A 12,409-nucleotide genomic window follows, 5' to 3' on the forward strand; every position below is an offset into this window, starting at 1 on the left:
TGGCAAAATGGAATTTAATTGGCGAAATAAAATTTGTAATCAGTAGACTAGGTCAGGGAAGCAAAATAAAAAGAAATATACATATCCCAGAAATCTGCACACCCCCTCCCCTACTGCCTCCTTCTTCTTGCTTTTCTGATGGTAATTTCGTTTCTAAGTATTAATTCACTCTATTTGAGACAACAAGGTAGTTTTCCATTACCAGAAATCCGAGATATCGATCATACTTGACCTCTCCAGGCCTTGGCCAAGAAACAATTATCAAGAAATGTGTGGGACAAAAAAAAAATGTTCAAAATCTTCAAGGATCTTTCATTTTCTTGTCAAGATCTTCAGGGGTCTTTTATTTTCTTTCCAAGATCTTTAATTTTCTTGCCAAGATCTTTACGGATCTTCAAAATTTTCCTGCCAAGATCGCTCAGGATCTATTTCTTTCTGTCATTTCAAACTAAACTTATAGATAAATATTCGCCACCCAGAATGCCTTCAATGAAAATCACCAACGGGTAGCACTCATGATTTTATGTGGAACGAGCAAATGCAATTTGGCAATCTCATTCAAATTTTCGTTTAATTTCCGACTCGAGTTATGACGAACAAGAACGAGGAGCACGTGGTTCACTCATTAATTTATGTAGGACAAAAAAAAAGAGCAAAGAAGACGATCATTTATTCCAAAATCTATGTGTGAGCTTGATTTCAGCTTATTTTCATTTTCTACAGGTGTGCTGATAAATATTCAGTAACGCAGTGTTCTTAATATAACCTACATTTTTTCAAAAGAAGTCAAATGATGTGTTAAAGAATTCGTATTTTGATTTGTCGCCTTAAATTTTTCTCTGACTGAAAATACCTGCCAAGTTTTGTATCATTTAATAAGCAAGAAGCGTTTTACATCTTCCCCTCGAAACGTGTGTTTGTGACAACTGCTTCCTCTTTCAATTTCTATAATGCGAACAGGATGTAACACGTAGACGGTAGTTTATAATCAAAATAAAAAGGAAAAACGCTTCAGATTATCTCGTAACACTCAGTTTTCTCGGTTCTCACTAAATATTCTTCTAAAAAAATAGACTAAGCAGGGACACAGCACTTTAGATCGATAACATTTTCATAACTTGCCCTTGTCTGCGATCATATGGTCTAGTGTATTGTTGCCGTCTCACTTTGCTGAAAGACCTATATGAAACCAAGACCCCACGCCTCATGCCGGATTGTCTATATTTTATAATGTAATAAGTTTTTCTTTGTTAATACAAACTGGCAATGTTATTGATGGAACACTGCGTGGGTGAGACAAAAATCCACCTGGTCTAATTAATTATTTCAGAGCTTACCTTAAAACGACGTTTCGTCAGCGATGGAGCGTTGAATTCGTCCTTAAGAACCTGTTAAATTTGTAAAATTTTGCAAGACCGAAGAGTCTGAGTTCTTCAGAAGGTGACTTATAACACGAACGGTGTCGAGAGGGTACTCTTTTCCTAGTGGTCTCACGACGTAGGAATATTTGATTTTATTCCTCTGAAATTTAGCTCGCGATAACCTAGAAGCAACGCTTCGAGCTGGGGATGGCGAGCGTTAAAAACTTCTCGCTGCCACCAAAAGGATGCAAATGACTCACTTTTTGTTTCACGACCATAATGATGTTTTTACCATTGCATGACATTCTCAAGAAAACCAAAAGTGGATGACACATTGTGAACTTTCCCGAGGAAGTGAGTCATAAATAGTGAATAATACACGGGCGCGCGTAGATGCGAATTTGGTTGATGGAATACAATTCAAGCACATGAAAAATCGCCTAATGTTTACGCAGTGCAATGATTGGGTATGTTCTAATGGACTTTGGACGTTGTTTTTATGGTACTTGATAGAACGTGAGTTGTTAGGCGTGTTTGTTGCGCGTAAAGGAGCCGTAAAAACACGTTTGACTTAAAAATAATACAAAAAATGAAATGCGAAACTTTCATGTCCCGATAAATCTCGACCTTAATCAACGAGGCTCTCGCGAAGACCACAAACCACCACACTTATCAAATGAGCCCAAGATTTCTGGTTAATGTTATTCTTTGTGCACAGCCCCCTGATCCATGACATCATCTATAAGAACATAGGTACGTGTAGCATGGGCGGGTTGAGATGGGACACTTTGTGTACCTAATGTTTTCATTTCTGTAACAGAAAAAGAACATGACCTTCAAACGGAGGAAAATATCGCGTTACTTCACCATGTCTGAACTCACACCACAGGCAGCCCAAACTCCAGCTGCGAGATGATCATCTTGCGAAATAAGATTCGTGGTGATTTTTTCGGATTTTTTCGGATTTTCTTTATCTGGCGGTGGCAAATCTGAGTATTTTTATGAGTTATGCCGTATTTTGACTTTCCCCACAGGCTCGTCAAATTCAAACAAGGAGTGAAAGTACTAGGCAATACTACAAACCAATGAATAGTCTAGTAGGTTATTTATGATCCAACTGCTTTTTATTCCGCCATGTCTTTCTGCTCATTTCTCATAAGGCGGGAAAAGCAAAGTGGATAGAGAAGCGCAGAGTGCGTAGCCGACCGGTTAAACAGGTTTTTTTACAGAACAAAATAACCAACTGTACACATGTGGTATATACATATATACGCATTATTTGAACTCTACCTTGTGCAGTTGGATTATAAAACCAAATAATCTCGTTGTACCCCTCATCGACGCGGCACCACAATTTCCTTAGAAACTAAACCCAGTTATTCATACGTTGTTGATTACAATGCTGCAGCTGGTGCGAGGCCAAAAGCAACCAAAATATACTTAATAGACTGCGTTTGGAGTAGAAATCTCCCAAAAACTCAGCATACTTCGTATACACATACCTTAACATTACTAAAATACTTCTCGAGCGCTTCACATGACTCTCACTTTCATACGATCTGATTAGTTATACTTTATTTTTATTATTTTTACATTTTTTTATTATTTTACGTTTTTCCAGTCTATCGAGTTCATGTTCCATTCAAAGCCGTTTTCTTCTTGATTAGTGTCCTTTGTTTGAAAGAAATTTGATCAAATGAATTAACGTTTAAGCGTTTGACGAAAATGAAATACCGTATGCATAAATCAAATGATTGAACAGCTCGTTAAAAGGAAATGTATAGCAGCGAGAGAGGAGAATTAACAATCGGATCTTGGGAGTTAAGGGGTTTAAGTCTTTTGAAGTGATAGAATTATCACTAGTTCTTCGGATTAGACAGAGATACTCTACTAGATTAAGTCGTTTTGTATATTGCTATTTTATCCGTGAGCCACCCCACAGGTTCCAACGGTCGATCAGCTGAAAAAGGATTCTTTTTGGCCTTGTGAAAAAATGGTATCACAGATGTCTCTCTATTTGCCTCTTACTGCTATTTCATACAAGATGTTCGTCACAGGTTCCGGAAAAAAGAACCAACTCTTTAGCACAACAGACAATTTGCTTACGCACTTTGAATGAGCAAACGCTGATGAGGAAGTCTTTATGTGTTTATGGAAGGAAGTTTCAGTCATCGTCGCTCGGCGTGTGTTGTTTAAACGAAATATTATGCCCCTCATCTTTTGGAGGTGGATTACATCAAAGATTTACTTTTTTCTCAGCAGTGCATATGTGAAATGAAATTGACTGCAAACGGTTCTTACAGAGTCCTCTTGATGTCATTAGCTTTTGAACTCAGTGAACGACAGTGGTGTCGAGAAACTAAATCATTTTTATCCCTGATTTTATGTTAGAAGTCCACAGTCAGCATTCAAGTTGTCTCCAACTGATTGACGTTTCGCCTTCCCATTCAAATTTGGTTTCCAGAAGCTGATCATAATTTAAACAACACTTACTCATTTATGCGGCTATCAACGTCACTTTTCCTTAGTAAGGCTGGTTTTTGCCTTAAACTGTGGGATGAAAAAAAAAGCACAATATTTTATTTTAATTTTACCTCTTAGCGCAAAGTCATTCAAAGATTGAACCTAACAAGTTGAATATACATGTGGTGTAGTTGTGACGCTTAACACTATTAGGGGACAAACATCCTGCCTCTCCTATTTAACAAAGATAAATTGAAGGAAAAGTCGCTGTAAAAAAAACTATTTCATCTTTGGAGGGAACTTCTAGAGTTTATCGATGGAATAACGTGACAGAATTACCCGTTACAAAGAAGTTTACAAAGAGTTATATTTAATGTGACTCTTGTGAAGAAATCGACAGCTCTTGCTCTTCTGAGTAACGAAGGATTGTCCATCGCGCCATAAAATATTAACATTCGTGGATGTTTTGTTCTTATCGCGTTTTGATAAATCATAGCTGAGACAAAAGTGAGGCTTTAAGAAAAATGGTTCATCATTTTTTGGACACAAATGACTGTATTTCCAAACATTTCAAACGACTAAACGCGACTGAAAAAGTTTTCATATGATTATTTTGAAAAAAAGTAAAGTTTAAGTGATCAACGCTGCGCAGGTGCTCTCAGTGCGGCAACAAATTCAATGGGAGATGGAACGCAAGTGTACACATTTGAAGAACTTGTATGTTCCTCATCTTTGGCTGGCGAATTTGAACAATACTCATTGCGTCTGTCAGCAATCATCATTTTCTTTTCCCTGACAGCATTTCTTGGGAATTCTCTGATCTTCGTTGCACTTCACAAGGTGTCTTCCCTCCATCCGCCGTCCAAACTCTTGTACCGTTGTCTGGCAACAAGTGATCTGTTAGTTGGTCTTGTAAGCCAGCCTCTCACTGCTACTCTTTGGATGTCGGTTGTTTTCGAAGAGTGGAGACTTTGTCGATTTGCATGGGTAGCAGCCTCCATTTCAGGGTATGGATTATCTATTATGTCTTTGTTGACAGTGGCAGCCATGAGCGTGGACAGACTTCTCGCCCTATTGTTGGGGCTGAGATACAAACAAATTGTAACTTTGAAGCGCACATATATCATTGTTGTTACTCTTTGGATTGTAACCTTTGTCGCTACTCTATGCAACGTGTTAGATTCTCGTATAGCGCCTTGGTTTGGTCGAATTGTCATCTTATGTTGCCTATTAATCTCGATTGCTTCATATGCTAAGATTTTCTGTGCTCTTCGCCGTCATCACGCTCAGGTACAAAGTCATGTTCAACAGCAGCCGAGCCAACCAAATGCATTGAACATGGCGCGATACAGAAAGGCAGTGTACAGTGCACTGTGGGTGCAGTTAGTGTTGCTTGCTTGTTATGTGCCTGTGATTTTAGTGGGAATTGTGATGGCTCATATAAAAGGAAATTCATCACATTTAGTCGTCGCTCTAGGAATAGCGAGTACCCTGGTTTATTTTAACTCGACTTTAAATCCGTTTCTTTACTGCTGGAAGATTAGTGAAGTAAGAAGAGCAGTTAAGCAGACAATCAGACAAGCGCTTTGCTGTCCAGGGGGTTAGATCTTCCATCATACTCTTACTTAGTTGTTTCAAGTTAGTATGTAACGTGACGATGCTATTAGATAACGCCACCTGCTGGATACATCATTGAATAGGAGTTAGAAACTTAATGAAGTCGCTGTACAAAGCTTTGTTAAATATTCTCACCATAGATCAACATGGCTCATTTTGCGCATGATAAAGCAAAAGTCATGGAATCTACACGTTAACGATATCGTAAGAATTTAAGAATGGTATTCATCTTAATTGAGGGAGGTATTTGACTACAGCTGGCTTGATACGAAAAAATTCCTTATCTTATTAACAACCAATGACTTCATTCGCGGCTTCTGTAGATAAACTTTATTTCCAAGTGTACGCACAGCTAAAGGACAGAGAGTTGTATCACTACCGGCAATACTTGGGGCAAGTAAGTTTCATGCGGCAGCAGTTATTTTGAATACAGCAACCTATGATTTGATCGACATAAAAAATGCCGTCCACGCAAAGTAGGGCAAAAAACGGGAAGCTAGTTTGATTTTACTTACTCGTTTTACTATCTTAGTGATACTTGTTACTTAAAATTTATCATCAAATTACTAATGACGACCAATTAATCAAAAAATTACAATGTCTTAAGATAATTCTCTAAAAGATTGTCGTTTGTTTCTCAAAATTTATTATTAATCACCAATTAATCATAAAATCATAATTTCCTGGAAAGAAGAATAACCAAGTTATGAAAGAGATGGAAAATTTGCATTAAAAGACTCACAATTGGTTGATTTAAGCCACAACTTTGAATGTGATTGGATGATTTAAACTACAAATTTCAATACGATCGGTTAATTTAAACTACAGCTTTGAATGTGATTGGCTTATTGAACTGTCCGATAACAATTTGGCAAGTGAATTAGTGGAAAACAGGAGTTTTTTAAACCAATCACAATCCAGGAATTAATATAATTTTTATGATTACAAATGCTAGGAAAATTCTTGAGTGACAACGGACATCTGATTTAGGTGGTGGTCACAAAACCAACTATGGCCTCGATTCTTTAATATAATGGCCAGTAATTTCCAGGGAAAAAATCGTAAATGTCCTTTTTTTTTCAACTGTCAGTAATACTTTGTTGAAATCCACGCTTTAAATGAATTTGATTATTGTTGTCACTCATAGATTTTTGTTTTGATTAATAGTTTACTTAATGGGTTATATTGATATGAAACTAACTGATAAGTGAGAAGGAAACTTACTGTCAATAATGAAAGTGTTGCAACAAAATAAATGGTATGTTTCATCAAAAATTTAAGGCCGGCTATTTATACAAGGTCTAACTCAAACCGTGGTTTTTGCAAGCAGTGAAAAGCAGGTGTTCTCTATAAGAGAGTGGATCATATATAATAAATGTCCTTCCTTTATTAAATCTCGACCCTCTGGATACTATTCACAAAAATTTATACCAAGATAAAAGGTTCAACTAAATTGAAGATGGCTTAGAACGCAGTTTTCTCAAACAACGACTAAACTTTGTTTAAAGAACTGGGCCCAAGTGTTAATAGATAAAATCCCAGTGAAATATATTAACTTTCGAGATTCTGTAGTCTCTTGTAGTCTTTCCTGAAGCTAGTAAAAATTTCCATTTTTCTATTTGCTGGCAAAATTATTCGTAGAAGTGGAGAAGACTTATATTTATAGCATTTATTCGAAGATATAGTCGAAATGGTGCCGATGGACTCACTAACTTCTAAGAACCTCATTGATAACATTGTTTGAACGATGAAAACCCGGAAAGGATTAAAGGCTAAGCTTTTTTGTGCAAATAAAGAGATCATCTAGATCACAGGCGACGAGAAAGGATTGTTATTATTTTGAGGGTGTTTATCATTACCCAACACCAGATTATCGTAACCATTTCACAAAGAAAGCTGCAGAAATAGCAAAGGAGAATTATACAGGCATCTCCTGATGGCGATCAAACTGAGAAACATGTCACCAAGGTAGAACTAAATATTGACTCGAGATTTCGTTTTTATCAAACATCCTGACGTGGGAAATATGAATCGAGAATTTCTAACCAAACAACAATTTGTGGTGCATGACATTGATTAAACGTTTTACTTTACGAAAAAAACAAAGCTGATTATCGCTGTTTATCGTAAAGTTCTCTTTTAAGGATCAATCGTTTGTGAAAGACAAACTTTGCAAAATGATCAGAAGAAAATCAGACCTACTCATCAAAAGTAAGGCTTTAAAAAATGGTTCACCATTTTTTTTGGACACAAATGACAATATTACCGAGCGTCTCAAACGTGTAAACGTGATTGAAAAAGTTTTCATATGATGATTCATATAATTATTCATATAATTATTCATATAATTATTCATATAATTATTCATATAATTATTCATATAATTATTCATATAATTATTCATATAATTATTCATATGATTATTCAGTTTCAGTGATCAACGCAGTTTAAGTGATTTCTAGGCTGGGCAGTTGCTCTCTAGACGGAACATTTTATGCTGCAATCACACGTAACCTGAAGGAAAGACCAAAACGACTAGAGAATGATGGCGGAAACAAATCTAGCCAAAGATGAAGCACAGACAAACGCGTTAAAGATCTTCGGTGCTTCCCTTCTTTGGCAGATGGATTACAACCACAGTCAATCTATTTCTCAGCTGCAGTTTACATTCTCCTCTCCATCACAGCAACTCTTGGGAATTCTCTTATCCTTGTTGCCCTTCAAAAGGAATCTTCCCCTCACCCGCCGTCCAAACCCTTGTGTCGTTGCCTGGCAACAACTGACCTATTGGTTGGTATTTTTAGCCAGCCTATGATGGCTACTTATTTTATGTCCTTGGCTAACGATAACTGGAGTCTTTGTCGATACGCAAGCAACGCCATCTTCCCAACAAGCTATACATTTTGCGGAGTTTCTTTATTGACGATGACGGCCATAAGCGTGGACAGGCTTCTAGCCCTATTGTTGGGACTGAGATACAGACAAACTGTAACTTTGGAACGCATATATATCATGCTAGCTGCCTTTTGGGTTTTATCAAGTTTAACTGGTTTGTGCTGTATTTTAAATTACCTTATAGCCCCTATGGCTTGGCCGTATAAGCATTTCACTATTTCTGCTAATCTCAATCATATCGTACACAAAGATTTTTCGTACTCTCAGTCATTATCAGGCTGAAGTACAACATCATGTCCAACAACAGCCGAGCCAACCAAATGCATTAAATATGGTGAAATACAGAAGAGCGGTGTACAGTGCACTGTGGGTGCAGTTTGCATTAGTTGTTTGTTATTTAACATATTTTATAATAGAAACTTTGATCAGCCAAAGTAACACATATTCATTGCACTTAGTCGTCTTCTGGCGGTTAACGATAGGCTTAGTTTAAGTTAACTCTACATTAAATCCGTTACTTTACTGCTGAAAGATTAGAGAAGTGAGACAAGCAGTGAAGCAGACAATAAGAGAAGCTCTTTGCTGTCCGTGGAGCTAGATCCTTCTCGGATTTCACTCCTATTTATACTTGATTGCTTCATGATGCTTCTGGATACTGAACGTTTGTCGGATCTTTAATGCAAAAATGAGAAACTGGAAAAACATTCTGCCTCACTTATTACGGAAGATAATTTGCAGGAAAATTTTCCCGCGAGAGGCAATGTTTTTATCCTTCATGGTCCTGTAACATAAAACTTTTGTATCTATAAAAGGAACTATTAGAGTTCATCGACGGAATAACATATTAGTGAGAGAATTACTCGTTACAAAGAAATCGACAAAGAGTTATATTTAATGCAACTGTGGGAGGATATTGGCTTCTCTTGTGACAGAATTGAGTATTGGAATTGTAAATGATTTAATTTTCGAGGAATGTGGGCCTCAATCTTAAAGCGAAATGTTTCCTATATCATAAATCATTTCTTGAACAAGCTTGTTCGGTCAAGATGTCTGGTTAATAATAATAATGTTGCGAGATGCTGCGTAGAAATATTGTGTGCGCGTGGCCGGGCCTTAAGAAATAAGGGTCTGAGTGATCGTGACCGGCCAGGTGCCGTTGATAGGAAACATCTGTCGTTGCAAATACAGGTAACTAGCGGGGAAAAGGAAACGACCGTATGTTGAACTGCATGGCGACAACTAATTATATAGGAGGTGTAACACAAATGAACACCAGGTTTGGAAAGTGGCTTTTCAGTCTTTCTGGCTGATGAGTTGCCGGCATCAACCATTACTTTTTTCTCAGCAGTGCACATTCTCCTCTCCATCACAGCATTCGTTACGAATTCTCTCATCGCTGTTGCCCTTCACAAGGAATCTTCCCTCTACCGACCGTCCAAACTCTTGTATTGTTCTCTGGCAACAACTAACCTGTTGGTTGGTCTTGTTGCCCAGCCTCTCTATGCTACTTATTGAGTGTCCTTAGTTCAGGAACACTGGAGCCTTTGTCGATACGCATTTGACGCAGCCTACATCATGGGGTCTGCATTGTTTTTAGTGTCTTTGCTGACGATGACGGCTATAAGCGTGGACAGACTTCTCGCCCTATTGTTGGGGCTGAGGTACAAACAAATTGTAACTTTGAAGCGCACATATATCATTGTAGCTACCATCTGGATTGTATCTCTTGTCTCTTCTTTATGCGCTTTACTTGATGACCGTATAATTCTTTTGCACCGTCTCATAACTATACTACTTTGCCTGGTTATTTCACTTGCATCATACACAAAGATTTTTCGCACTCTCAGATATCATCAGGTTCAGGCAGAAGATCCCGTTCAACAACAGCCGAGCCAACTAAATGTACTGAACATAGCTCAATACAGAAAAGCAGTGTATAGTGCACTGTGGGTGCAGTTAGCATTAGTTTTTTGTTTTGCACCATTCTTTATCGTGGTGACCGCGATTGCACATAGTAACAAAACACATTCATCTTACTTGGTCATCCTATGGCGAATAGCCGATGTCTTGGTTTACTTTAACTCGACGTTAAACCCGTTTCTTACTGCTGGAGGATAAGTGAAGTAAGACAAGCAATGAAGCAGACAATCAGACAAGCACTTTGCTGTCCATGGAGTTAGACCATCTCGAGTTTTACCCGATCGTACTGGTACTTTCAGTTCGTATTTTTTTCACATCTTAACAACTAAAGGTAAGGCAATGGAAAAGCTAACGATAAATTTGTAAAATTATTTTTAATACTACCTCACATTATCATGATTAGATCAATTCATAATCTAAGAAAAGATATGCGCGCGCATGATCATACTCTCACGTTTGTTATTATAAGAAAGTGTAAGGAACAAAATTGAAGCAAGAACGGTTAGTACAAAATTCTCTTTCAGGTTCACCGTTTGAAATTATATGCTAACGGGGAAAAAGGAATATTGAATGAAAAAAAAACCATCGAATTTTAAAAATATTAGTTAGAATGGGTCGTTTTATAATCAACTTGTTCCTGGTTATTTTTCAGTTGTCTCCAAGTGATTTGATTCTATGTTTACTATTTTCCGAGCGATTAACTGTCCTAAACTTTCCCCTATATTTCTTTCAAGTCGTTTCATAAAGTTTTATTGAATTCAGAATTGACTAAAATACAGCGAGAATATTTCCAATTGATTATCGGGCCTAAAAAATAACAGTATATCTAAATATACTGCTTATTTCTTTACTTAAAAAGTCGAAGTCGAGTTCCTTTAATGTATTGAAAACAGTAATATAGCCGATGTCTTCACGTTTGCCATGGGATATGACTTTAGTGCTGATTTGTACTTGAAGTAAATTTTATTGATTGAGGTAAACAGCTAATAGCAGCCAATTTAAACACAGCGGTCAAACACTGCGCATGCACGTGTTTTGAAAAGAATACAAGGGATTTTCAAACGCGTGTATTACGTGAAGTGAAGAAGGAAAGTTTAGATTCCTAACTATTTCAAATTGAATGCGTAATATAGTTGAAAGAGGGATTTCCGAGAGAGCTTAAAGCTTGGTCTTATTTTATATTGAGATATCTCAACTTATTTTTAACGCAGACGCCTTGTTCCGGCGATGAAGGCAAATTACAGAAGCTTACTTTTACCCTCGCCAGCATGGCCAAGCTTGCGACTTCATTTACACCGCTAAGCAAAGTGTGAAAAAAAGTACGAGAGTATAAACTAGCACAACATGGGTCAAGTCTAAAACAACAATGTGTATAAGTCTAGGCCTTAGAAACTTTGAACTTTCCCAAGAAACAGCAAAAAACTACGCATCACTTAGATTCTCAATGTTTATAATAGCAGATCATCCATCTAAAAGCGCATGCGTAATCATTTGACCACTGTGTTACCCATTTATCACTGTTTACGTTAGTTGCTTGTTGCGCACCAATCTATAGTAAGACATACCAGTCATACTTAGTCGTTATATGGAGAGTATCAGTTGTCTTACTTTACTCTAACTTGAAGTTATATCCGTTCTTTACTGCTGGAAAATTAGTGAAGTAAGAAAAGCAGTAAAACAGACAATCAGAGAAGCACTTTGCTGTCCGTAGCGTTACCTCCTCCTCGGTTTGGTCTTGTAAGACTTTCATTAAGTCACTATTATTATTAGGGAGCGCTCGTCAAAAATATTATTGATTAAGCGGAAGAAATAAGAAGTTCAGTAGAATCGTTGTACGTCGAGCTTTTGTCAATAGTCTTTTCAAAGAGTAAACGCTAGTTAGAGAGTTCTGAAGCAAATGTTGCTGATGAAGGTAGAGTTGAAGATCTGTGCGGCGAATTTTGATAATTCCTTGGCATACGTCCATTGATTTTGGACCACCACTTATAAATTGTTTTCTTCACTTCAATATTATGATGTAACTGTTGCAATTAAAGCAGAATTTTGAAAATTGCCTTAAAGCATCACAAAGTTACCTGCCGTTTACACGAGAGCTTTCTTTATACAAAAACACCTTTATTATCTCACTAACCAAACGTAGGAAGAAAGGATAT

At 37.2% G+C, this 12,409-nt stretch overlaps 2 protein-coding genes and 1 pseudogene across 2 annotated transcripts in view; 2 read left to right on the forward strand and 1 right to left on the reverse strand.

Annotated features, from left to right (window-relative positions):
* The window catches only part of LOC149038143 (uncharacterized), a 69,240-nt gene that overhangs the window by 49,608 nt on the left and 7,223 nt on the right, over nucleotides 1-12,409 (reverse strand). The window lies entirely within an intron of this gene.
* On the forward strand, nucleotides 4,488-5,429 carry LOC149038145 (melanocyte-stimulating hormone receptor-like). Its single transcript, XM_089187173.1, has one exon. The coding sequence runs from the start codon at nucleotides 4,503-4,505 to the stop codon at nucleotides 5,427-5,429; it is 927 nt and encodes a 308-aa protein (XP_089043299.1). The 5' UTR covers nucleotides 4,488-4,502.
* On the forward strand, nucleotides 8,367-10,770 carry LOC149038146 (melanocyte-stimulating hormone receptor-like; annotated as a pseudogene).

The sequence above is a fragment of the Pocillopora damicornis genome, chromosome 11, assembly GCF_964200805.1.
Source record: "Pocillopora damicornis chromosome 11, jaPocDami1.2, whole genome shotgun sequence".
NCBI classification, from domain to species: Eukaryota; Metazoa; Cnidaria; class Anthozoa; order Scleractinia; family Pocilloporidae; genus Pocillopora; species Pocillopora damicornis.

Coding starts and splice junctions, on each gene's coding strand:
- LOC149038145 (XM_089187173.1), top strand. CDS start 4,503: ATGGGAGATGGAACGCAAGTGTACACATTTGAAGAACTTGTATGTTCC.